Raw genomic sequence first — 26,057 nt, forward strand, 5'->3', positions numbered from 1 at the left:
AGTAAGTGTTTATCTCGTCTTAAAGATGGATTCACAGCTACACTGCTCAGCCCTTAATTCTTCATAGATTGTAAGCTTGCAAGCAGGGCCCTCACTTGTCACGTAGCATCAAAGGACTGTGGGCGCCTACCCACTCCCTCAAGCTAAGGGCACCTTATTCTATCCCTGTCCCCCAGATTATCCTGGAGAGTGGAGAAGCCAGGGTCTCATACCTAGCCGTGCTCCTAACCTAACTTTTATCTGATCCCTCCCCCACCCAGGAAGGTGAGGGGCCAAAGTTTATAGGCAAACAATAACCAGACAGCAGTAAACAGAGTTGTAAAAGAAATCCACTGTTAAACAAATACACTCACAAACCAACAAAGAGGGAAACAAAAGAGTTATAGGAAGGGGAAACCAAATGGGAGAGGATAAGGAAAAATGCGCAAACCAACTCCACACAAAAATCTCGAGAAAAACTCTCCAACCACCTACTCCAAACACTGAATTCTCTCCTTCACCACCAAACCAGAAAGAGCTATCACTGACAACTCCCAAGTGCCAGTGGAAAGCATATATACAAAGGGAGGAGAGTGGCCAACACAGAACATGTGAAGCAATTCAGGTTGATGAGCTCCAGGAGATCAACTGAACATATTAACCCTTGCTGTGACAGAGCATGGAAAACCTGCACCGTTTAATAGGATGTTGAAGTAGTTCTAATAATTGCAGGAGTAACCAGACAAAGCAATCTTCTGGCCCCTCTCTGTCGCGATATCGCCATGACATCACTCATCTTGGTATCTGTTGAACTATGTGTTACTCTGTAATGTCTTATCTTGTTTGTACCCTTTGAATTATAAAGTTCTGGGCAATATGTTTGCGCTATACAAATAAAAATGATTATTACTATATTGTCCTCCATGCTGAACTGCTTCTAAATATATGCAACATAATTAGAAGAGTTTGGGTATTGTGTATGTGAGACAACCTAGCAGCTCGTCTTCACCCTCCAGAGACAACTGAAAATTAGTGATAAAGAATGTAGAGGGGAAAACTGGTGAAATATGCAGGATACAAGTCATAAAATGGCCAAAAATAAAAATTATATTTACAGTGGTACGGAAAGTATTCAGACCCCTTTAAATTTTTCATTGCAGCCATTTGGTAAATTCAAAAAAGTTCATTTTTTTTCTCATTAATGTACACTCTGCACCCCATCTTGACTGAAAAAAAACAGAAATGTAGAAATTTTTGCAAATTTATTAAAAAAGAAATACTGAAATATCAAAGTCATAAGTATTCAGACCCTTTTCTCAGTATTAAGTAGAAGCACCTTTTGAGCTAGTACAGTCATGAGTCTTCTTGGGAATAATACAACAAGTTTTTCACACCAGGATTTGGGGATCCTCTGCCATTCTTCCTCTGACCCGGGGCCAGAGTCCCTCTAGACCTTCCGAGCACGTGGTGTCGCACCTGCGGACACCACTATAGACGTTGACCGGGGAGGAGTGTTGAGCACCTGCACCGTGGCGTGTAGAGCTACCGGTGGACACTGATTCTAGTCTCGGACTCTGCCTCTACCTACACCTAGACCTGGGCGCTTGACAGGCTAGGCTGCACAACACATGCGTACCAAGGGTAGGGGTTTCCAATGAGTCATTCACCAGAGACTTTCATACATGCATACAAAACTCACTCCACATGGTCTAAACTTTGTCTATACTAGCGCATGGCCGTGCGGCCATGCAACTCTTTTATAGCAGCGTCCTTCCGGGACCTTCCTGACCTTCCTGATGGTCCAATCCAAGCTGGAGAAGGACCTGAGCATGTGACCTCCGATCTCCAATGAGAGATCGTCCCACGGGCATGCTCAGTGGACCGAAAAGAGGACTTAGTCCCTGGAGTAGCTCGCTGCTGACCAGCATGCTTTGCTATAGCTGGACCAGAGGTGGCAGCAGCAGCCAAACCTGCAGAGCTGGTCTGAGCAGAGAGCCTGGATCGACGAGTCTGCTAAGCAGCCTCCTCTGAGGCCGGAGAGGAATAGGAGACTGTCGAATGCAAGGCTCAGGATTCCTGCTGTGCAGTGACCAGAATCCGACGCCTAACACTGGGAATCCTTCATGTGTTTTTTTTTTTAGCAAACCCTATGGGGGCTTTCATATGTGTTGCACTGAGGAGGGGCTTCCGTCAGGCCACTCTGCCATAAAGGCTCAACTGGTGGAGGGCTGCAGTGATAGTTGACTTTGTGGAACTTTCTCCCATCTCCCTACTGCATCTCTGGAGTTCAGCCACAGTGATCTTGGGGTTCTTCTTTACCTCTCTCACCAAGGCTCTTCTTCCACGATTGCTCAGTTTGGCTGGACGGCCAGGTCTAGGAAGACTTCTGGTGGTCCAAAACTTCTTCCATTTAAGGATTATGGAGGCCCCTGTGCTCTTAGGAACTTTGAATACTGCAGAAATTCCTTTGTAACGTTGGCCAGATCTGTGCCTTGCCACAATTCTGTCTCTGAGCTCCTTGGCCAGTTCCTTTGACCTCATGGTTCTCATTTGGTCTGACATGCACTGTGAGCTGTGAGGTCTTATATAGACAGGTGTGTGCCTTTACAAATCAAGTCCTATCAGTTTAATTGAACACAGCTGGACTCCAATGAAGGAGTAGAACCATCTTAAGGAAGATCACAAGGAAATGAACAGCATGTGACTTAAATATGAGTGTCTGAGCAAAGGGTCTGAATACTTATGACCATGTGATATTTTGTGTTTTTCTTTTTTAATAAATTTGCAAAAATTTCTCCATTTCTGTTTTTTCCCATCAAGATGGGGTGCAGAGTGTACATTAATGAGAAAAAAAATTAACTTTTTTGAATTTACCAAATGACTGCAATGAAACAAAGAGTGAAAAATTTTAACGGGTCTGAATACTTTCTGTATTCACTGTAGTTTCAAGTTCTGATTCTTAAATGGTTATTGTCACTTCAGCTCACACTGCAGAAGTCATTAGTACAAGCAAATATACAAAACTTTGGAGTATATTTTACTAAAGAATTCTGAATCTTTCTCAACTTATGAGCCAATTCTTCCCTACCCCTCTGCCTTTTAAACTCATCATCCTCTCTGGAAAACGTCTAAAGTCAGTCAGTATTTGGAGAGGAGAGAGAGGAGCAGATTAAAAAAGGCACAGACATACATACACATTCCTGTGCTGCTGCTTTATAGCAAGTCTATATCTCACCTCGAAGCTGGAATCACAGCTGCACTGCTCAGTTATTCTGTATAATGTCCTCCATGCTGCTGCTGCTTCTGAACATGTGCAACATAAAGATAAGAGCACAAAATTACTTCATGTCTGTGTACACTGTATATTAAAGACTTCCTAGCAGCGAATTGTCACTTAACAGCTCAGAGACAACTGAAAATTAGCGATAAAATATGTAGAACGTTCTGCATATTTTTTCCTTCTTTTTTGTCTTTACATGGAGTTGAGGCACCAGATGTAGCCAATGGACGGTATGTACCGTATATACATTAAGATGGTTATTATATTTAATGACAAATACTAACTCTGTTACGGGCTCCAACATTTCCAATCTGCTGTCTGAAAAGAATAGTGACTGGCATATTAACCAATCACAAATTGTACTTATGATTAACCGAGGTTGATTTTGGAAAAACCCATTTCTGCTTTCATAATAGTATCGCGGGTCCAGGACTCAATCAATAAAGAAAAAGAAATTTGGAAAGAAAACTTGATGAAGATGAACCAAACATTGGGTGAGTGAATCTCGGTGCCTTAATTTGCAGAATAATAATAATAATAATAATTTTATTTCTATAGTGCCAACATATTCCGCAGCACTTTACATTATAGAGGGGACTTGTAGAGACAATAGACAATACAGCATAGCAATAAACACATAGATCAAAACAGATACCAAGAGGAATGAGGGCCCTGCTCGCAAGCTTACAGTCTATAAGGGAAAAGGGGAGACACGAAAGGTGGATGGTAACCATTGCTTTTATTGTTTTTATGGTTTGGACCTTCCCTAGTGTAAGAATCGGGTGTTCCTGTTGCTGCAGGAACCAGTTAACAGTCTAAATATGTAACAGTACAGACACAGAGGGCTATTAAATGCAAAAAACATGTGAGAGTGAGAACATGATGCGAGGAACCTGGTTATGGTAAAAAATTTAGAAATGAGCCACACAGGGATATTTAGGTTAAGGCTAAGTGCACACGTACCGGAACTCTCGCGGAAATTACCGCGAGAATTCCGGAATTCCAGTCCGCGGGAAAATCGCATTTTAAATTCCTGCGATTTTCCCGCGGAAAAACTAGCATTTTGCAAGCGTATTTAGCTTGCAAAATGCTAGCGTTTTCCAAGCGATCTGGAGCATCGCTAGGAGAACTGATTGACAGGTTGGTCACACTCGCCAAACATAGTGTTTGACGAGTGTGACCAACTTTTTACTACTGAGGCCGCCTATGCAGCATCAGTAGTAAAATATAGAATGTAAAAAAAAAAATAAAAAACGGTGTTATTCTTACCTTCCGACGTCCCGCGCATCCGTTCCCAGTAGTCCTTTGCGAAAATGCCCGCGATGACGTCAGTTCTCGCGGGATCGCGACGTCTCGCGGTAACTCGCGATGACATCGCGCGAATGACCGCGAGACTTCGCGATCCCGCGAGAACGGACGTCATCGCGAGCATTTTCGCAAAGGACTACTGGGACCGGAGCGTGAAGAGAAGCGGGAAGGCTGCGCGGGACGTCGGAGGGTGAGAATAGCAATATTTTTTATTTTAAATTCTATTTTTTACAGGGATATGGTACCCAAAGCCCGGAGGACAGTCTCCTCTCCTCCGGACCGTGGGTACCATCCGCAATTGTTCTGCTTACTTTCCGCATGGTGTGCACAGCCACATGCGGGAAATAAGCGGAACAATGCATTCCTATGGGTGCGGGATCGCCGCGATTCCGCAAATTAATGAGCATGCTGCGGTTTTTACCGCGAAGCGATTCCGCCGCGGTAAAAACCGCAGCATTAGCACAGCATTGCGGAATCCCATAGGAATGCATGGGATGCTTATTTTTCGCGTTTTCGCGGCAAAATCGCGCGGTTAAAACCGCCGCGGAAACGCTAAAAAAATGCAACGTGTGAACTCAGCCTAAGGCTGTGTGCACACGCTGCGGATTTTGCTGCGGTTCCGCAGCGGTTTTGGCCGCTGCGGACCCGCAGCAGTTTTTGCTGCGGTGTACAGTACCATGATTCCCTATGGGAATCAAAAACCGCAATGCAGACGGTGCGGAATTTTCCGCGCGGATTATCTGCGGTTTTCAATCCGCAGAAAGAATTGACATGTCAATTCTTTCTGCGGATTCTCCTGCGGTTTGCCATCTCCTCCATTGAGGAGATGAAAAACCGCAGGGCAAAACCGCAGAGCAATCCGCAGGTAAAACCGCAGGTATTTTGACCTGCGGTTTCACCTGCAGATTTTACAAAATCCGCGCGGATGAATCCGCACCTAATCCGCAGCGTGTGCACACAGCCTAATGGGTAATGGGTGCATTCATGGTTAGTGGCCCTGCTCAGCGAGTATGGTGGCACCTACTTATATGATTTTGATAAGACATCTAAAAATTGATTAAAGGTTTCCTTTCCTGGCATATTTTGGGTAATTTGATGAATGAATCTGTGAATAATATTGATATAGAGTAACTGAGATTCTGGGTTCGAATCCAAGTAAGACGAGCACCTGGAGTTTGTTCCATGAATAGCCGCTTTATTAGAGACAGCCATTACGGAGCGAGCTGGACCCCCTTTGGGTTTCCAAACTGCAGCAATTTGACAAGTGCAGACTTCACTGAGGGTTGAATACTGACCCATGGGGACAGACTAGCCTTTGGTGGTTGGTGAACATTAGATGGAGGTGGTGACCTTCTCTGAACATCTCCTTCTACCTCATCCAAGAGATGCTCTATAGAATTAAGATCTGGGAACTTTGAAGACCAGGGAACCATAGAAGATACATGTTTCTAGAATCAGTCCATCAGTGTACTAGCCTTGTGACATAGTACAGCGTCCTTCTACCATGGGGTCAACAGCTGCCATGATGAGATGAACGTAGCCAGCTAAAATTCTTAGGTCTGCCCCGAGGCGTAACTGGAGTCCTGTGGGTGCAGTGCAAAATATGGACCTGGACCCCCACCAGCATGTTCTTCAGATGTATGGGCCCCAATTGCATTAAATCCTAAAAATCCTAAAATAAATAAATTGCACAGAGAACATGGATATAACATTGTTTTCTAAGTAATACTTCTAAATAGCAGTCACACAGTTACTAAATAAAAAATATCACCATATTGTTATTGAACATGTCCACTAAATCAAAACTAATATACCAATAATAAACTAAATAAAGGCGATAAATACCGCTACACAATGCCCATATATTATCATCAGATAGTATCTGAGTATCACCACCATTCTGTCCTGTAATAATGTTCCCATTCTGTAATGTCTCCCATACTGGTCCCTATCCTGTAGTAGTGTCCTACATTGTGTAGTAATGTCCTCCATCGTTGCCCCATGCTGTAATAATGTCCTCCATTCTGGTTCCATCCAGTAGCATTGTCTCCCATCTTTGCACTATCCTGAAGCAATGTCCTCCATCCTGTAGCAATGCCCCCATCCTGGCCACTATCCTGCAATAATGCCTCCCATCCTGTAACAATGACCCCCATCCTGCAATAATGCCCCCCATCCTGTAACAATGACCCCCATCCTGGCACCCTATCCTGTAATAAAGCCCCCCATCCTGTAGCAATTCCCCCCATCCTGGCATTCTATCCTGCAATAATCCTCCCCATCATGTAGGAATGACCCCGATCCTGGCACCCTATCCTGCAATAATGCCCCCCATCCTGTAGCAATGACCCCCATCCTGAAATAATGCCCCCATCCTGTAACAATGACCCCCATCCTGGCACCCTATCCTGTAATACAGCCCCCCATCCTGTAGCAATTCCCCACATTCTGGCATTCTATCCTGCAATAATCCTCCCCATCATGTAGGAATGACCCCGATCCTGGCACCCTATCCTGCAATAATGCCCCCCATCCTGTAGCAATGACCCCCATCCTGAAATAATGCCCCCATCCTGTAACAATGACCCCCATCCTGGCACCCTATCCTGCAATAAAGCCCCCCATCCTGTAGCAATGACCCCCATCCTGCAATAATGCCCCCCATCCTGTAACAATGGCCCCCATCCTGGCACCCTATCCTGCAATAATGCCCCCCATCCTGAAGCAATGCCCCCCATCCTGTAACAATGACCCCCATCCTGGCACCCTATCCTCCAATAAAGCCCCCCATCCTGTAGCAATGACCCCCATACTGGCACTCTATCCTGCAATTATCCCCCCCATCCTGTAGCAATGACCCCGATTCTGGCACCCTATCCTGCAATAATGCCCCCCATCCTGTAGCAATGACCCCCATACTGGCACTCTATCCTGCAATTATCCCCCCCATCCTGTAGCAATGACCCCGATCCTGGCACCCTATCCTGTAATAATGCCCCCCATCCTGTAGCAATGATCCCCATCCTGAAATAATGCCCCCCATCCTGTAACAATGCCCCTGATCCTGGAACCCTATCCTGCAATAATCCCCCCCCATCCTGTAGCAATGCCCCCGATCCTGGCACCCTATCCTGCAATAATCCCCCCCCATCCTGTAGCAATGCCCTCGATCCTGGCACCCTATCCTGCAATAATCCCCCCCATCCTGTAGCAATGCCCCCGATCCTGGCACGCTATCCTGCAATAATCCCCCCCATCCTGTAGCAATGCCCCCGATCCTGGCACGCTATCCTGCAATAATCCCCCCCATCCTGTAGCAATGCCCCCGATCCTGGCACTCTATCCTGCAATTATCCCCCCGTCCTGTAGCAATGCCCCCCATCCTGGCACTCTATCCTGCAATTATCCCCCCCGTCCTGTAGCAATGCCCCCCATCCTGGCACCCTATCCTGCAATAATCCCCCCCCATCCTGTAGCAATGCCCCCCATCCTGACTCCTATCCTGCAATAATGCCCTCCATCAGAGGATGAACATTCAGTTGAAAAAGGCGCTGGCGTTGGCGGGCCCCCTTCATCCCCAGGCCAGGTCACACCCTACCCGACCACGATCATTGTGCCCTGGTCAGCTCTAGTGTTCAAACATCCATCCACAGATATCAGACAACCTGGGGTGTGTAAAAAAAAACAAACACCCCGCACACTCTTATTCCACCTAATCCAGCCTGAATGATTGACATCTATTAAGGATAGTTTATCAATTTATGCTGTTTTCACTAAATTTTGCCCCATTGCCACATGGCGCAGGGCTGGTGCTAAGGAACAATGAGCCGTGCATGCGATCCTGTACGATATGAGCATCATAATTCGGCTATAATTTTCTTGACTGCGCACCACTAATTCCATCAATTCTTGACATCCTCCTCTGATCCTAAAGTCTGTGTCATTTGTTTTTTTTTACAGTGAATGAATTAGTGCTTCTAAAGTCAGATGTAAAAACCATTAAAAAAGTTTTGGGTAAGTCTACAATGAAAGCATCATGTTTTTTTGGTCTTCCGTCTCCTCCAAGAGATATTATACAGAAATCCCTTTACTTAAAGGGAATCTGTCAATAGGTTTTTTGCTATGAAGGCTGAGAACAGCATGATGTAGGGGCAGAGACCCTGATTCCAGTGATGTGTCACTTACTATGCTGTGTTGTTGTTTCAATAGAATAAGTGTTTTATCAGCAGGAGATTATCACTATAGGACTAGGTGTCTCTTGCCGTGTATTCATGAGATCTGTGTAAATTTGCCCAAACCATGAATTACCAGCTTTTTGCCTATGCATAGTGTACACAGAAAGCAGCCAATCAGTGGTGTGGGTGGGGTTATACACAATTCAGCATTCAGAGCTCTGCTAGATCTGCAGCAGAGAAAAGTGTGACTTTATTGCAACTGCTGCACACAATAAAGTAAGTGATACATCTCTGGAATCAGGGTCTCTGCCTCTACATTATGCTGCTCTCAGATGGGGGAGCAAAAACCTGGTGACATTTTTCCTTTAATAATGCAATCTGCAGCTCATCATCACATTGTAGACAGGATTGTAGTGTAACGTTCCACACTGTCTGTGGACGGGGGTTACTCACTTTGCAGGTCTTGGTGGTAAACACTGGCACACGCAGGGTTAAAACGAGTCCATTCGGTTTATTTTCTCCATAAACCATTGAAGCATGAACAAAAGGCAAACTGTCCTACAGCAACACAAAAACAGTCCTTAGCTGGGCTTGGTTCCCTCAGGTCCTGTGCACACACAGGCCAGGGCAATGTCCAGAGCAGAGCTCTATCTGCAGACACAGGAAGGCTTCTCCTTCCTTAGAACACAGACCACTCTGTAGTGTCCCACCTGGACACATGGAAGTCTGTCCACACTCTGACAGACTCCCTCACTCACTCACATGTGCTAAACACCTCAATTACATAGCCCTGTAACCACACCCATAGGTGAGGTATGGCTCACATGAGCTGATCACATGGTCAGGACCTCACCACAGGTCCTGAAAATACACATATCTTCAGGCAAAATGGGGTACAGTCCGCACCCTCACCCAAAGGTGAGGCAATATGGGTAGCCAGACCCTCCCATCTCTCATAGCTACCCGCAACCCGGACACCCAGTGCACTAAATGACATCTTTAGTGCTCATATACACTAGAGACAAAATACTCCGGGTTGCATCGCAGGGAACATCCATCCATGTGACATATACCTCCCATTAACCACGCGATCACCCGTCACACCACATATTCCCCCCCTCTGCCTAAAGCCGTGGGGCTTGGCACTTTCTATTACTCGACCAGAGATCCTTCTCGGTCGTCTCTGCCAGTCAAATCGTCTATCAAAGTCAGGCCCTGTTAGTGAACCCTTCAGTAGGCGTCCATTATCCGACTCTGTCTCGTTCTTTGATAAAGATGGGCCCATGTCAGACCACCCGCATCCCCGGCGGTCAGTATGGTGTTGCGACTCCCTTGCCCCCATACCTCGTCTGGACTGACTCTTTGTCACCACGTCTTCTACAGGGTCTCCCGCCTAGGTCACTCAGCTCTGAGCTAACTGAAGCATCACTACTTCCTCTTCCATCAGGCCACCTACTGTCATCTCTCTGCTGGCCATTTCTCCTAAGGTCTATATGGTCCCGAGAGCAGCCCTTCCATTTATCTCTATGTGTTCTCTTATCTCCAGCTTGAGGACTTCCAGTCTTAAGCGAACCTCTTTGCCTTTCTATACCGCGAGTTGAAGGTGGCGGTCATCTTCTTTCCATTTCCTGCAGCTCTCTGTTGATCTGCTCCCTCTCAAGTCTTAGCTGCTCTACTTCTTTCAGGTATGACACGCGATACTCCATGAGCATCCGGATATTCCCAAGACTCTCCATGGGCTCCATGGACAACAAGGAATGGAACCCTCCCATCTTCACCCATGTCCTGGGCTTCGTCATCAGCCGGAATCCTCACTCTCATCACGCCAGACCTGTTCACCATCTCCTGCATCACTTTCCCAAACCTTCCGATGACTTTCCTCACCAGACCTCCGGGCACTTGAATGATGTCTTCTGCAATGCCCTGCTGACTTTGAACTTTCCTCGCACACTCTAGACATCGAGCGGCTTTTTTTTTCTTCAACAGGATCATCTGCTTTGTGCGGAGGCATTGTAGATGCATATCCCTCAGGATAGCAACCCGCTTCCTTGTGACTTCCTTAGTTGACAGTATGACCTACTGCTTCGTGTCTGGTGCCCAGATCACACTACATGCTTCTATAGCCTTCCTAAAGGCCTCATGCTGATCCTCAATGGCACACGCTTCTCGCATGTCTTCGGGTACCTCTATTATACACTTGAAAAGCGAAGTCTCCCCTTCTTGGACATACTGTTGGACCTCCTCATCCTGAGCGCCAGTGCAGTTTTCCAAGACATCGGCATCCCTTGTATGGCCACCTGCGTGGCACTTCCCCAGCTGGATTTCTTCCTTCGTGGAGGCCCCTTCTTTGGTCAGCCTCTCCAGCTCACTCCTCTTCATTGTGATCAGCTCGGGAGAGCGCAACAGTTTGATTTCCCGGTCATCTGTGGATTTCTGGAGCTGGGCCTTAGTCTCCTTTATCTTGAGCTCTTGAAGAACTCCATCTCGCTCCTCTGCCAAGCAGCGACGCTCATCCTCTCTCCGGAGAATCTCCTGTTGATGCTTCTCTTGGGTCTCTCTGAGCACTTCTATATCTTCCAACAGGGTCTTGTTCATGGTTTTACACGCTGACAGGTGACCTCTGGGCTCAGAGACTTCCTTCTCCAGCTCATCCACTCTGTGCTCAGTCACTTGTCTCAGTGCCTTGACTGCCAAGAGCTCGGACTCTAGGTGGTGCAGCTGCTCCACCTGCGCAGAGTTGGCGACTTCCATACTCGCCACCTTCACACACTCCCTCGCCAGCTGTTGACACCTCTCTTCGCGCCCTTGCTCCAAGTCTCATAGGTGCGCTTCTACCTGGTGCAAACTGTCATTACCCTAGGTTCGTGCTTCTGTCTGACAACCACTGTCTTCAGCCCTAGTGGTTGCTACTGGCAATAACATATTACAGTCACGCCCGGTACCTGTGTCACACCCCACCGTATGGGAAACGCTCATGTTGCTCTCTGTTCGTGTGTCAGGTCCACTCTTTGTAATTACCACACCACTATCAGTCCCCCTGTGGTACCCGTCAGGTGACATCATGTCCGTAAGTTGGGCCGATGCACTGTTCTCTCTGGTCATGCTTAACTTAGGACTGTCAACTTTAGGGGGTGGACTTTCCACACCATTACCTCCCATACACATTGTTTCAACAGACACTTCTCCTTTTGTCCACCAGTCCCACAGGGCTTCTAAGTCCCGCCCTATTACCATAGTACACTGTAAGTCTGGGACTACTGTCACTACATGGTACGTGGAACTCTCAGTCGTGTCAATGTAGAGGTATGCTGTCAAGAGTTCTTTATCGTCCCCACCAAAGCCATTCACTCTCGTCACCGTCCCAGGCGACACACAACGTCCAGGAGTGGTTCTTAGCACAGACACCCGACTCCCCGGGTCTAACAATCCCATCACCCGTTCTCCATCCAGCCAGAAGGGGCACTGTAGGGTCGGTTCACTGACCGAGCTACACACAGTACAGCAGAAACTTCGCTGCTCCCGGCTACAGTCCAATGGCACCTTTGCCGCCGCCTCTTTTTTTGCCACCTTGCCAATTTGGGTTACCGCCCCCCTCTGGGACTCCACCCCCTTTTGGGCTACTACCCCAATTTGGGTCACCGCCCCCTTTTGGAACTCCACCCCCTTTTGGGCTACCACCCCGATTTGGGCCACCGCCCCCTTTCGGGATTTCCCCATGTCCGTTCTGCAGAACTTCTTATGCCACAGTTCACACAGTACAGTTTGTCTTTTTGGGCTGGTACTGGCCCTTTAAGCACAACACCACACCAGTTCCTTCTGGCGCTGCTACAGCTCCTGCTGTCACAAATCACCGGCACCTCCGGCTGCTGTTCACATACATTGAAGCATGAACAAAAGGCAAATCGTTGTACAGCAACACAAAAACAGTCCTTAGCTGGGCTTGGTTCCCTCAGGTCCTGTGCACACACAGGCCAGGGCAATGTCATAGCAGACGCTCTATCTGCAGCTGCAGACACAGGAAGGCTTCTCCTTCCTTAGAACACAGACCACTCTGTAGTGTCCCACCTGGACACATGGAAGTCTGTCCACACTCTGACAGACTCCCTCACACTCACTCACATGTGAGCTGTAAGTGCAGCTGGAGAGAGGTCAGGAGAGCTGTAAGTTCAGCCGGAGAGAGGTCAGGAGAGCAGCTGTAAGTGCAGCTGGAGAGAGGTCAAAAGAGCTGTAAGTGCTGTGGGAGAGAGGTCAGGAGAGCTGTAAGTGCTGTGGGAGAGAGTTAAGGAGAGCTGTAAGTGCAGCCAGAGAGAGGTCAGGAGAGCTGTAAGTGGAGTCGTAGAGAGGTCAGGAGAGCTGTAAGTGCAGCTGGAGAGAGGTCAGGAGAGCTGTAAGTTCAGCCGGAGAGAGGTCAGGAGAGCTGTAAGTGCTGTGGGAGAGAGGTCAGGAGAGCTATAAGTGTAGTCGGAGAGAGGTCAGGAGAGCTGTAAATGCAGCGGAAGAGAGGTCAGGAGAGCTGTAAGTGCTGTGGGAGAGAGGTCAGGAGAGCTGTAAGTGCAACGGGAGAGAGGTCAGGAGAGCTGTAAGTGCAGCCAGAGAGAGGTCAGGAGAGCTGTAAGTGCTGTGGGAGAGAGGTCAGGAGAGCTGTAAGTGCTGAGGGAGAGAGGTCAGGGCAGGGTACGTCCAGGGTACCCTGCTGCTCTAGTGTGTGTTGGGTGCAGGTGTTAGAGTCCTGGGTGGTGCTCCCTCCTTACCTGAGAGTGGGGTACCACACCTCTGGATGAGGTGCAGTACCTCTGTGGCGACTGAACCCTCAGGGGCACCACATACCCCCCATTAAACACAGCACATCCGCGGGCTGGAACAGAGAAAAACACAGATGTTACAGAAACATACAACATTTTTGAACATGCATATCAACAAATATTAAAATTAAACGCAACTTCCCTTTATGGAAGGCACTTTTTCTTTAACGTTACATAACAATCACAACAGTGAAATATAAAGATACTCCTGATAAAATGTAACACTTTACATTAAGCATCCCTGCAGTAAATGCTTTCAAGTCTTGAGAAATACTATCACTATTCTTCTCTAGAAAATATTAGCAGAAACCGTCATTAGCGCAAATATCAATAAACATTCTATGCCATACTATAAAACATTCTTTATATTAAGTGCAATAAAACAGTACAAGTGCAAGTAAACTTTTATCAAATTCAACAGGGTTCAGTAAAACTTTGAACTGAGGTAGTCCTCTTTCTAAGGTGCAATCTCAATCCAGGGTGTTCTTATGTCCTTTGTGCAATATGGGGGACCCGCTTCAAACCCACAATGTAGGCCTTGGGGAGAGAGGTCAGGAGAGCTGTAAGTGCAGTGGGAGAGAGGTCAGGAGAGCTGTAAGTGCAGTGGGAGAGAGGTCAGGAGAGCTGTAAGTGCAGTGGGAGAGAGGTCAGGAGAGCTGTAAGTGCAGTGGGAGGGAGGTCAGGAGAGCTGTAAGTGCAGTGGGAGAGAGGTCAGGAGAGCTGTAAGTGCAGTGGGAGGGAGGTCAGGAGAGCTGTAAGTGCAGTGGGAGGGAGGTCAGGAGAGCTGTAAGTGCAGTGGGAGAGAGGTCAGGAGAGCTGTAAGTGCAGTGGGATGGAGGTCAGGAGAGCTGTAAGTGCAGTGGGAGAGAGGTCAGGAGAGCTGTAAGTGCAGTGGGAGGGAGGTCAGGAGAGCTGTAAGTGCAGTGGGAGAGAGGTCAGGAGAGCTGTAAGTGCAGTGGGAGAGAGGTCAGGAGAGCTGTAAGTGCAGTGGGAGAGAGATCAGGAGAGCTGTAAGTGCAGTGGGAGGGAGGTCAGGAGAGCTGTAAGTGCAGTGGGAGAGAGGTCAGGAGAGCTGTAAGTGCAGTGGGAGAGAGGTCAGGAGAGCTGTAAGTGCAGTGGGAGAGAGGTCAGGAGAGCTGTAAGTGCAGTGGGAGAGAGGTCAGGAGAGCTGTAAGTGCAGTGGGAGAGAGGTCAGGAGAGCTGTAATTGCAGTGGGAGAGAGGTCAGGAGAGCTGTAAGTGCAGTGGGAGAGAGGTCAGGAGAGCTGTAAGTGCAGTGGGAGAGAGGTCAGGAGAGATGTAAGTGCAGTGGGAGAGAGGTCAGGAGAGCTGTAATTGCAGTGGGAGAGAGGTCAGGAGAGCTGTAAGTGCAGTGGGAGAGAGATCAGGAGAGCTGTAAGTGCTGTGGGAGAGAGGTCAGGAGAGCTGTAAGTGCAGCCAGAGAGAGGTGTCAGGAGAGCTGTAAGAACAGCATTAGCGACGTAGGAGAGTGTCTACTCCTGAGCCCCCTCCACACTTTTGCGGACCCCTGCCAAGGAAGTTTATTCATTTGGGAATGGATTAACGGCCAGCCACAATACCCCTTAATGACCTTCCCTTACTGTGCCAGCTACAATAAAACAAATACGGGGGCTTCACATTTTTGCAGTACCCCTTTAAATGTTTAAGGCCTAAGAGGCAGCAGAAAGATCACACAATTCCCCTTGTCACTACAGCTAGGTTTCACCACTGCCCTGACATGTGTAATACCGCTATACCCTGCACAGAGTAGACATACATAATATATATTGGATGACCCATTAAAACCTTCCCTACCACTCCATGCCGTATTGTCACCTAGTTAACCATTCTCGTTCTGATTTTAGGCCTCTGTACGTCCTGTCCGGCCGGCTGGTCCCAGCTTGGTTCAAGTTGCTATTTTTTCTCTACATCCCACCAGACTTGGGAGAATTCACGGAAAGAATGCAGTAAAAGGGATTCCTCCCTCCTCGTCCTGAAAAGCAATACAGAACTGGTAATTTATGAACTCTTATGGGGAGGACGGTATATTAATTAAAGAGGGTGTCTGATTTAGAAAACAACATCCTATTAGATGAGAGAGGAATGGATGTCCAGAGAGGCTTCACAGAGCTTCTCTTCCAGTTCTTCTGTGGTGGCGCTGTAGAGAAATTGGACACTTGATTTTTGGAAGTCAGATAAGGATATCTTGTGATCGGCTCATCGTCTAAACACATTTTTTTTAATAAAAAGGGATTGTCCAAAATGGAACATACCACTAAAGATAAATTTATATAGGCAGTCAGGACACATATTGTAAAAGCAGTAATATTCCGTAATGAAGGCATCTAGTACTATAAAACACTTCATACTACAGCATAATAATCCAAAATTTGGACCAATTATAAGACGCAGTATTATAGCAGCATCTTTTTGGATGTACAGTTCGGTTCAGAGGCGTGACTAGGGTTTTGGTTCAGGGGGGCGAAACTTCTGAGTGGGCCCCTAACCAGGTAACCTTGATTATAACTGGGTGACGCACCCTAATAGTGGAGGAGAACCTCAGCAGATGACTGCTCTGTTAATGAAAATAATCTCTACAGTATATAAAGACCAATATTGATATAACTGCCATATGGTCAGTGGTAGATACCAGTCCTACAGAACATATAATAGATTACAGCAGAGTTACAGATAATGACTTACCGCTGACGTTCTTTCTGATGGAATCGTTCACTTTTCACGTCTTTTCCATCTGGCCCAGACCGACATGACGACTCCTCCAGCCAGGACTCGACTGCAGAGAATACAACAGACACGTTTAAGGCTGGTTTCACACTTGCGTTTTTTCGCGCTGTATTTTAGCGCTAAAAAACGCATGCGCTTTTTTTCCCTATATTTTGCATGGGATGCGCTTATGTGCGCATACACATGCATTTGTATGCGTTTTTACGCGCATGCGTTTTTTGTGGTGTGCGCTCGGGCGCACAAAATGCATCCTGTTACATTTTTTGGGTGTCCGACTTGCCTCAAAAAAACGCATGCGCGCGCAATGCGGTTTTTTACAGCAAGACACCCATTGTAAGTCTATGGGTGCGCATATGTGCGCATTGGCATGCTCATGTATGCGTTTTTTTGCGCATGCGTTTTTTTGTTGACCATTGGTTAGACAATGGAAATTAGGGGTTTAGGTTAGAGTTAGGGTTAGTTAAGGGGGTTTAGGGTTTGGGTTAGGGTTAGTATGGTTTGGCTAAGGGTTAGGGTTTAGGGTTAGTTAGGGTTTAGGGTTAGGGTTTGGGTTAGGGTTAGTAGGGTTTGGTTAAGGGTTAGGGTTAGTATGGTTTGGTTAAGGGTTAGGGTTAGCATGGTTTGGTTAAGGGTTAGGGTTAGGGTTAGTAAAGTCATGGTTTGGGTTAGTGTTAATCCTAACCCTATCTTGATTTTTTTGGTGAGGCCAACTAATGTTGGAAAAAAACGCACTAAAAACGCATACAAACGCATAAAAACGCTGCGTTTTTTTCATGCGTGCGCATACAAAATGCTTGAAAAAAACGCAGCATTTGTATGCGTTTTTTCCATGCATTTTTTTGGGGAAAAACGCGCTGCAAAAAAAAGCATGGAACTTCTCATCCTGCACAAGCTCCTCATCCTGCTAATACCCCAATGCTGAGCCGCTGCTGCCTTATGTGTCCCCATTACTTCACCTATTGTGTGGCCCTGTGTGACCACTAAATTCTAAAGCAACCCTCTAGAAAATAGTAATGCCGGTTGCAAGTTCCCTAGAAAACAGTGCCCACATTTTGTCTCCTAGAATGTAATATTGCCCTGTGTGTGCCCCTTTGACAGTCACAGCAACCTGAGTTCCCCTATAACAATAAGTGCCCACTTTACATTTAACAATGTCTCGAGTCTCCCCCTATACAGCTCCTCTTTACACAGTATGATTTAAAGAGGAGCGCGAAACAGCGCGAAACGGCCGTTGTCAGTCTTTTTCGCACTCCTATGTCACTCCCCCGGCCTGACATGTGATGCATGTGTCAATAAACCTGTGAAAATTTACGTGACTCGTTGAGTGCGACATTTTCTTCTATGTGGATTCCAAGGATCGCTTTTTCCAAAGGTCGGGCACCCGAGATTCCCAGTTGTCAGCTTCCTGCACGCCGCACGCCATCTGAGCTTCTACGGTAACAGCGGTGCCGTCCGCGTTTGTTTCTTTTGATTTCACATATTGTATAATGCACTCCCCATAGGTCCACCGTCTCCATATAGTATAATGCTCTCCCCATAGATCTCCATATGGTATAATGTACGCCCCATAGGCCTCCACATAGTTCTCCATATTGTATAATGCACTCCCCATAAGTCCACCGACTCCATATAGTATAATGCACTCCCCATAGGGCTCCATATAGTATAATGCATTCCCCATAGGTCTTCATATAGTTTAATGCACTCCCCATAGGCAGCCTAGTGTAATGTACCCCTATAGGCAGCCTCTATAGCAGGGGTGGGCAATTAATTTTGCCATGGGATGGTGTCAGAGGGCCGGACTAATATAATTAACTCAGTTGTACCCAATACTATATATGTATATAATATATAGTATACATATGCTATCTTTTCATAAACAAACAGTATGTTAAACAATGCAAAGATTTACAATACAATGAAAATATGGAGGACTTAATTACATTATTATCTGTGTACCACTCCTGTACTGCTCACAGGGGCTTTATTAGGCGCTGACCACTCTACCCAGAGTCCCAGACCCTGGCCTGACGTAAACACCCAGTCCAGACCCAAACACCCAGTCCAGACCCAGTCTAAAGTAATTGATGCTAGCCTTACGTTGCACCACAGTGTCACTGGTCTGCTTGCAGCAGTATAGGTCACTCCACGCCTCCACGCCCGCACGTTTTAGCACAGAGTTGGAGGCGTGGTGTGATGTATACTGCTGCAAGCAGACGCCACCAACGGCATCTATGCAGCCCTCTCTCAGACCACGCCCCCCTCCAGCCTCGACCAGTCAGCGCCGCAGGTCTGGTGTGTGGGCGATGCGCTGGAGGCAATGTTTCTGTGCCTCTCTCAGGAGGTCGGGGTCCACTCCGCTCACCGCCACGTCTGCCGGGACTCCTCTGCTTTCTGCTTTCCTCATGAATGATTCATGAGGAAAGCAGGAACCGGAGAAGTCCCAGACCCCTCCGCGGGCTGGTCACAGGCAGTGGGCGGGCCCTTGCCCAGGTCTGCTCTATAGTGTAATGCACCTCCATAGGCATCCTCTATAATGTAATGCACCCCCCATAGGCACCCTTTGTAGTGTAATGTAGCCTCATAGCCACCCTCTGTGGTATAATGCACCCCCATAGCCACCTTCTGTAGTATAATGCACCCCCATAGCCACCCTCTGTAGTATCTGTATCTCTAATGCTGTATGGGGCCTCTATGACCCTGTGGGCATCTCTAATGCTGTATGGGGCCTCTATGACCATATAGGGCATCTCTAATGCTGTATGGGGCCTCTATGACCATATAGGGCATCTCTAATGCTGTATGGGACCTCTATGAACCTATGGGGCATCTCTAATGCTGTATGAGGCCTCTATGACCCTATGGGGCATCTCTAATGCTGTATAGGGCCTCTATGACCCTATGGGGCATCTCTAATGCTGTGTTGGGCCTCTATGAACCTATGGGGCATCTCTAATGCTGTATGAGGCCTCTATGACCCTATGGGGCATCTCTAATGCTGTATAGGGCCTCTATGACCCTATGGGGCATCTCTAATGCTGTGTGGGGCCTCTATGACCCTATGGGGCATCTCTAATGCTGTATGGGGCCTCTATGACCCTATGGGGCATCTCTAATGCTGTATGAGGCCTCTATGACCCCATTGGGCATCTCTAAAACTGTATGGGGCCTTTATGACCCTATGGGGCATCTCTAATGCTGTATGAGACCTCTATGACCCCATGGGGCATCTCTAATGCTGTATGGGGCCTCTATGATACTGTGGGGCATCTCTAATGCTGTATGGGGCCTTTATGACCCTGTGGGGCATCTCTAATGCTGTATGGGGCCTTTATGACCCTATGGGGCATCTCTAATGCTGTATGGGGCCTCTATGACACTATGATGCTTCTTTTGCTGTATAGGGACTTTATGACACTAGGGACATCTATGGACACCTCTGGCACTGCATCATGCGTCTGTAACACTATGGACTATCTCTACCGCTCTATGGGAACATCTATGACACTATAGAACATGTGTGCCGCTGTATGGAAACATGTATGACACTATGGGGCTTACCTCATGTACAGGGCATTGCAGTAGCTTAGGTATTAATGGTTACGACAACTTATTTAGTGATAGTTAGCTATTTGTGGTCTTAACCATGGATACATAAGCTACTGCAATGGCCTGCACATGGGGTAAGCAGCATAGGTTATTAGGAGAACTATATTTCATTGCAAATGAGAGGTATTTGTAATATTATTATTATTACACCTAGTACATATAGGGGTAGGATCTTGGAGATGGGAATACCCCTTTAACAATACAAAATAGACTGCTGTTTTTGCTTCAATTATTGCAATCCCATTGCAATTTTAAAGCGATTTTGAGAACATTCTGGTAATAAAATGAGACGAAACAATATACTATCATGTGTGACTGTACCTTTAAGTCATTGACAACTCATTTTTTTATTACTAGTCATCAAAGATGATTTGTCAGAGTCGTCAATATACAATTTGTTCAGAATTTATTGTTTCTGAGATGTGCTCACCTTTTCCCCAGGTTGCACTTCGTCCATTAACTGGCAATAAGAGGTTTTGGATCGGTCTCAAGAAGGGCAATGGAAACACTTGGCTTTGGGTTGATGGAACGATGGCCACGTACACGTGAGTGATGAGTGCACAGGTTTCATATACAGACGTATTCTGAAAGCCTCCATGGTGCTAACCACTGAGCCACCGTGCCGCCCTACTTTACTCTCATAAATTTTAATCGAGAGAAGAAATGGAAAATCCCTTTGCTTAAACTTCCTACAAAGCACCATTCCTGGATGGTTTCTTGTGCGTGATGTTGGAATGCTTGTTGATGTGGAAACGCATGGTCAGGGGTGTGGAAGGCTTATAGCCTAAAAGGGTGTATGACTATTGGACAACATTTTTGGTATAGCACAAGGTTTGGAAGGTTCGACATGTTCCCTTTAAAGAGGCTGTCTGATACCTTTAAAGCCCTTTATAAATATCTGTTTTTACCCCCTAACCATTTTTGTGTTTATATTTTGTAAAATTCCCTACCATTGTCCCTAAGCTACTATTCCTACTGTGTTTTTAAAAAAATTTTTTATGACGATATGCTTGGTTTTAGCAGGTGAGGCGACTGATGATTTAGATTTTTATAGATGGGTTGTCTTATATCTATGATGCCCCTTTTAAACATCTACAGTATATTTAAGCTGTAAACAGTTTTGTAATTAGATTTCTCATAAATGTCCTACTCTTCTCAATGTCCTATTATTCATTATAACTGTTATTTTACTTTACGTTCTGTGATGTTTCTTTTTAGGGGGGGTCTCAAATGGGAGATCAACAGGAAGATATCCCTGCGGCCACTTCTCTGCAGCGTGTATCACCCCTCGTGAAAAAAATAAACATTATGGGGCTACGCTGTGTTAACATACCATAGTTTCTGTCACTACTGCCCCCTCCTGATGTCCTGGTTTAGTAGTGATGATGGAGAAGTGATCATATCTTCAGTGACTGCCTCACTTCTTCTGTTACCGCCACCCACAACTTAATTCGCCACCATTTCAGTCCTTGCTTTAATTTCTACCGCCTCTTTCACTGAAATGAGTTGCCATCAGGGTGCGGTGATAGAAGCAGGGTGAGTGACACCAGCGCCTGATGAAAGTTCATTTTAGGGTGGTAACAGAAGCTGTGGGGCGGTGCTGCTGTCAATCACCATGTTTTAGTCACCATCCTTGATGACACCTCATTACAGGGAAAGAGGTGGCGGTGTCAGAATCATGGACTGTGATGGCAGCAACTGAAGTTGCTGATGGCGGGGACAGAAGAAGTGAGGCAGCGGCCCCTAAAGATGTGGTCACTTCTCCATCACCACTTCTGAACCAGGACATCATCAGGGGACGGCGGGGACATAAGTTGTGGTAAGTGCCCACCCCCTGATGATGTCTTGTTTCAGGAAGAGTGATTTATAGAAGCTAAGGAGAAGAGAGTGCAGCCCCAGACTCCTGAGTCACCTCCGCAAATGACACGTTACTGGAGGTAAAATAAAATAATGGTTATAGTGAACAGCAGGATCGGAAGAAAAGTGGGAATTTTATAATAAAGCGTATTACAAAAATGATTAGAGCGTAAACATAGATATTTATTATGGGCATTATAGGTATCAGACCATTCCTTTAAGGCATACATTAAAATCATAACCATCGGCCACCTCACCTGGTTGGACCCTGCATATCTTTTCATGTGTTACTACGAGGTGGAACTGCCTATAACTACTGACGGTGTCAAGTCCTCCAGATTGAGATCACTGCAGCATACAGTGGAGATCTGTATGGTGAACCTCTCGCTATGATCCCCCTATTCTAGACTACTTTTTATAATCCAGAAAACCCCTTGAAAATCCAGTCCTTTACTAGGTTGATGGAAGGTGCTGTATTTCTTCACAATCAGGTCACAACAGCTCTGATAGCAGGGATACAGTAATCTGTACCATATCTTTTCTTTACAGTAACTGGAATAATGGCGAACCCAATAATGCCGCACAACGTGAGCACTGCACTGAGATGATAACAGGAGGATGGAACGACTTGGATTGTGACAAAACAATAGATTACATCTGCCAAAAAGCAACAACCTGCTGAGTAATGACTCTGATCAATGCAAGTCTACGTCTTACACTGAAGCCCGGCCATATCTAAGCTCTGAGTGACAGTAAAGAGGGTCACTGGCAATTGTTTTTAACCTTTAAGCCACAGTCCTAACCCCGTCCAGTCCTTTTTCTGCACCTACCGGCCACGTTCACATGTCCGAACTGTCGGTCCGAGTGCTGTCCATGAAAAATCGGACAGAAAACAGACAGCGCATGGACACCACTCAGACCAATGTTAATCAATTGGGCAAAGCAGATGAGCATTTTTTTTTCACGGACCATGAAAAATACCGCAGCATGCACTAGTGCATTCCATATGTTGGATGAGCCTCATTCATTCATGTCTATGGGTGCGCAAAAAAAATTGGATTCCATATGTAAAAACTGAATAGCATCTGATCTTTACAGATACATTTCAATTATTTAACACAGGAAGCTGTATTTAGTCTTGTCATTTTGTAAAAACTGCTGATGTATAAAATTTGTACTGGTTCACGCGAAACAATTTTTTTATTCTCTGGTGTGAACTTAGCCATATAAAATTATGCCTCTAATGAAACCCCTGGGTGTTCCCACACAGTTAGTACCCCTTGTGTGACCTCTACGCAGATTGATTCCCCAAAGATGCTCCCCGCAAACTTTGATATTTCTACGTTACCCCCTTGGTTCCCCAACAGTGCCGCTCCCATACAGTATGATGCCCCCTGTACACATTATGATGAACACACAGTGCCCCACACACATTATAATGCCCTCTCACTGTGCCCCCCATAAAATGATATCCACTACACAGTCAGATGTCCCCCTATGCAATATTATACCCCAGTGCCCCTTCATACAACGTGATGTTGTCACATTGCTCCACCAACACAATGATACCCCCACACAAATATTCCCACAGAGTGACCACACACACAATATGATGCACCTAGTGTCCCTCACACACAGTATGATGCTCCCAGGATCCCAACAACACAGAATGATGCCCCCACACACAGTATTATGCCTCATAGTGCCCCCATCCCACCTGTGTGGTACCCCCACAGTCCCCCACACACGGTATGATGCCCACACATGGTATGATACCTCACAATACCCTCATCCCACCTGTGGGGTGCCCTCACAGTCCTCCACACACAGTATGATGCCCCCACACATGGTATGATACCCCACAATGCCTTCATCCCACTGTTGTTGTGCCCCCACAGCGCCCCAACATATAGCATGCTGCCCCCACACATGGTATGATACCCCACAATTCCCTCATCCCACTGGTGTGGTGCCCCCACAATCCCCCACACACAGTATGATGTCCCACACATGGTATGATACCACACAATGCCCTCATACCACTGGTTTGGTGCATCCACAGCCCCCCAACACAAAGCATGCTGCCCCCCACACACAGTATGATGCCTTACAGTGCCCCGTTCCCACCAGTGTGGTGCCCCTCGACTCTACTGGCAAATGAAAACAAATACTCACCTAGCCCCATTCCCATGAGGAGAAAAGTTCTCCGCTCTGGGATGTGTCAACACATCAATGTCATGGTGCCAAGCCTAAGACGGTGAAGGGTGGAGCAGGACGCTGACACTCCCCACTCCACCATTATATGCAACTGCATCTGCATCCTAAATACACAGATACAATTGACAACGTGACATGCTGCCGCCTTTACACGACAGGGGGACAGTATTTCTAGCCCAGGACTCTCCACTGACCTCAAGATGGTTGGGACTCGGAGTCATATCTACGCTTCTGGTGTATAGAAAGCAGTGGTATTCAGTGATCCTCATGGACCAAAGTGTGTCTTCTTAACTTCTCCATCTGTTTTCCATTCAATAGTAGCATTAAGTATCTAAAGTTTATTGGTAGAAACTGTGCTAATAGTAAAGTCCCTGGTGGTCTAATGGCCTAGCAAATGAAGGTCTAAGGCTAGGTTCACATTAGCGATTTTTGTGCGTATCATCTGCATGCGCAATTGCATGAAAAACCACATGCAAACGCATGTTTACGCAGCGCTTTTGTCCGCATCATCTTACGCATGACACTGCATTTGCATGCGTTTCTATGCGTTTTTGCATGCATTTGCGCATGCAGATAATACGCTGCTCACAGAAACGCTAATGTGAACCTAGCCTTAGACCTCCATTTGCTAGGCCAATTTCCAATGTTTTGCAGTAGCTTTTCCTTGACATCAGACACCCAGTAGGCGTGTCTCATGAGATTTCTATGTATAAAGACACACTGCACTGATGAAATCCTCGTCTTTGGCTGCTGTGTTTAGCTGCAAGATGGATCTTGAAATGGACAGCTTCTATGAAGATCTGGATTTACAATTGAAATTAGCTGCTGCCTTTGCTTTTGCTTGTCAAGAACAAAGAAGAGAAAGATGGAGATGACGTCGTCGTTGCTACTGGCAACACCCCATACTTGAATTCCGAGAGACGTGGAGCCTAGCACTTTTTGTACACAGAGCTGCAGCAAAACACAGAGAAGTTTTTTGACTACACGAGGATGTCAGAACAGAGCTTCCATGACTTACTGCTAAGTGTCCAAGGAGCCATCGCAAGGCAGGACACACAGCTCCGTCGAGCAATTCCTGCTGAGGAACGTCTTTTGGTCACCCTGAGATATGTAATTTGGAAAAAGAAACACCTGGCATTAGTATGATTGCTATATAAGCCATGTACTGATTTTTTTCCCCTCATTTTCTGTTCTGCAGATTCCTGGCTACCGGAGAGACATTATCATCACTCAAATTTAAATTCAGGATTAGAGTGTCCAAACTTTCTGGGATTATTGTAGACACTTGTCGAGCTTTAGTTGACATTCTGCGGCAAGAATTCCTCCCCCAACCCACAACTGAACTCTTGCTTGAAAATGCTTCCAAATTCCAGGAAATTTGTAATTTTCCTAATTGTGTAGGGGCTGTGGTCGGCAAACACATTAGGATTATGAAACCTACTGGAAGTGGAACAGAGTACTTCAGTTATAAAAAATACTTTTCCATTGTTCTAATGGCTATTGCGGATGCCGAGTGTAGATTTGTTGCCGTGGACATTGGCTCATTTGGAAGAGGAAATGACTCGGAGACTTTCAAAAACTCTGACATAAGCCAACGTCTGTATGGGAATGATTTTAATTTTCCGCAGTCATAACCTCTTCCCAACACTGATGGACCGCCAATGCCTTTTGTTGTTGTTGGGGATAAGGCTTTCCAAATGTGGGCCAACCTCATTAACCTCTTTCTGCCATGTGACGTACTATCCCGTTCATGTGCCCTGGGACTTAATTCCCAGGGGCGGGATAGTACGTCACAGCGATCAGCGGCGTCCACATAATGAGCGCCACTGATCACGGCCGGGTGTCAGCTGATTATCACAGCTGACACCCAACACAATGTGTCAGGGGCGGTCACGGACCGCCCCCGATACGTTAACCCCTTGCACACCGCGATCAAATACGATTGCGGTGTACCGGGGGTTAAAGGGAAGCATCAGCAGTGAGGGGGCTCCCACCGTGCTTCCCTGAGCCCCCCACAGCAGCGTAATGTGCAGCACTGCTGCGGGGGGCTCCATCCCTGCAGGTCCCCGAATCCAAGATGGCGACG

At 46.7% G+C, this 26,057-nt stretch overlaps 1 protein-coding gene across 1 annotated transcript in view; it reads left to right on the top strand.

Annotated features, from left to right (window-relative positions):
• The window catches only part of LOC141100436 (uncharacterized), a 35,923-nt gene extending 12,987 nt beyond the window's left edge, over window positions 1–22,936 (top strand). Inside the window, exons 9-13 of the mRNA XM_073588948.1 lie at window positions 3,676–3,753; window positions 8,528–8,581; window positions 15,409–15,557; window positions 20,339–20,442; window positions 22,304–22,936. Of these exons, the coding sequence (XP_073445049.1) occupies window positions 3,676–3,753; window positions 8,528–8,581; window positions 15,409–15,557; window positions 20,339–20,442; window positions 22,304–22,436 (518 nt within the window). The 3' untranslated portion in view covers window positions 22,437–22,936. The remainder of the gene's footprint in view (window positions 1–3,675; window positions 3,754–8,527; window positions 8,582–15,408; window positions 15,558–20,338; window positions 20,443–22,303) is intronic.
• The last annotated feature ends 3,121 nt before the right edge of the window (window positions 22,937–26,057 follow it).

This window comes from Dendrobates tinctorius, unplaced genomic scaffold (assembly GCF_039654945.1).
Source record: "Dendrobates tinctorius isolate UK_male_01 unplaced genomic scaffold, ASM3965494v1 ptg000104l, whole genome shotgun sequence".
In the NCBI taxonomy this organism is placed as follows: Eukaryota; Metazoa; Chordata; class Amphibia; order Anura; family Dendrobatidae; genus Dendrobates; species Dendrobates tinctorius.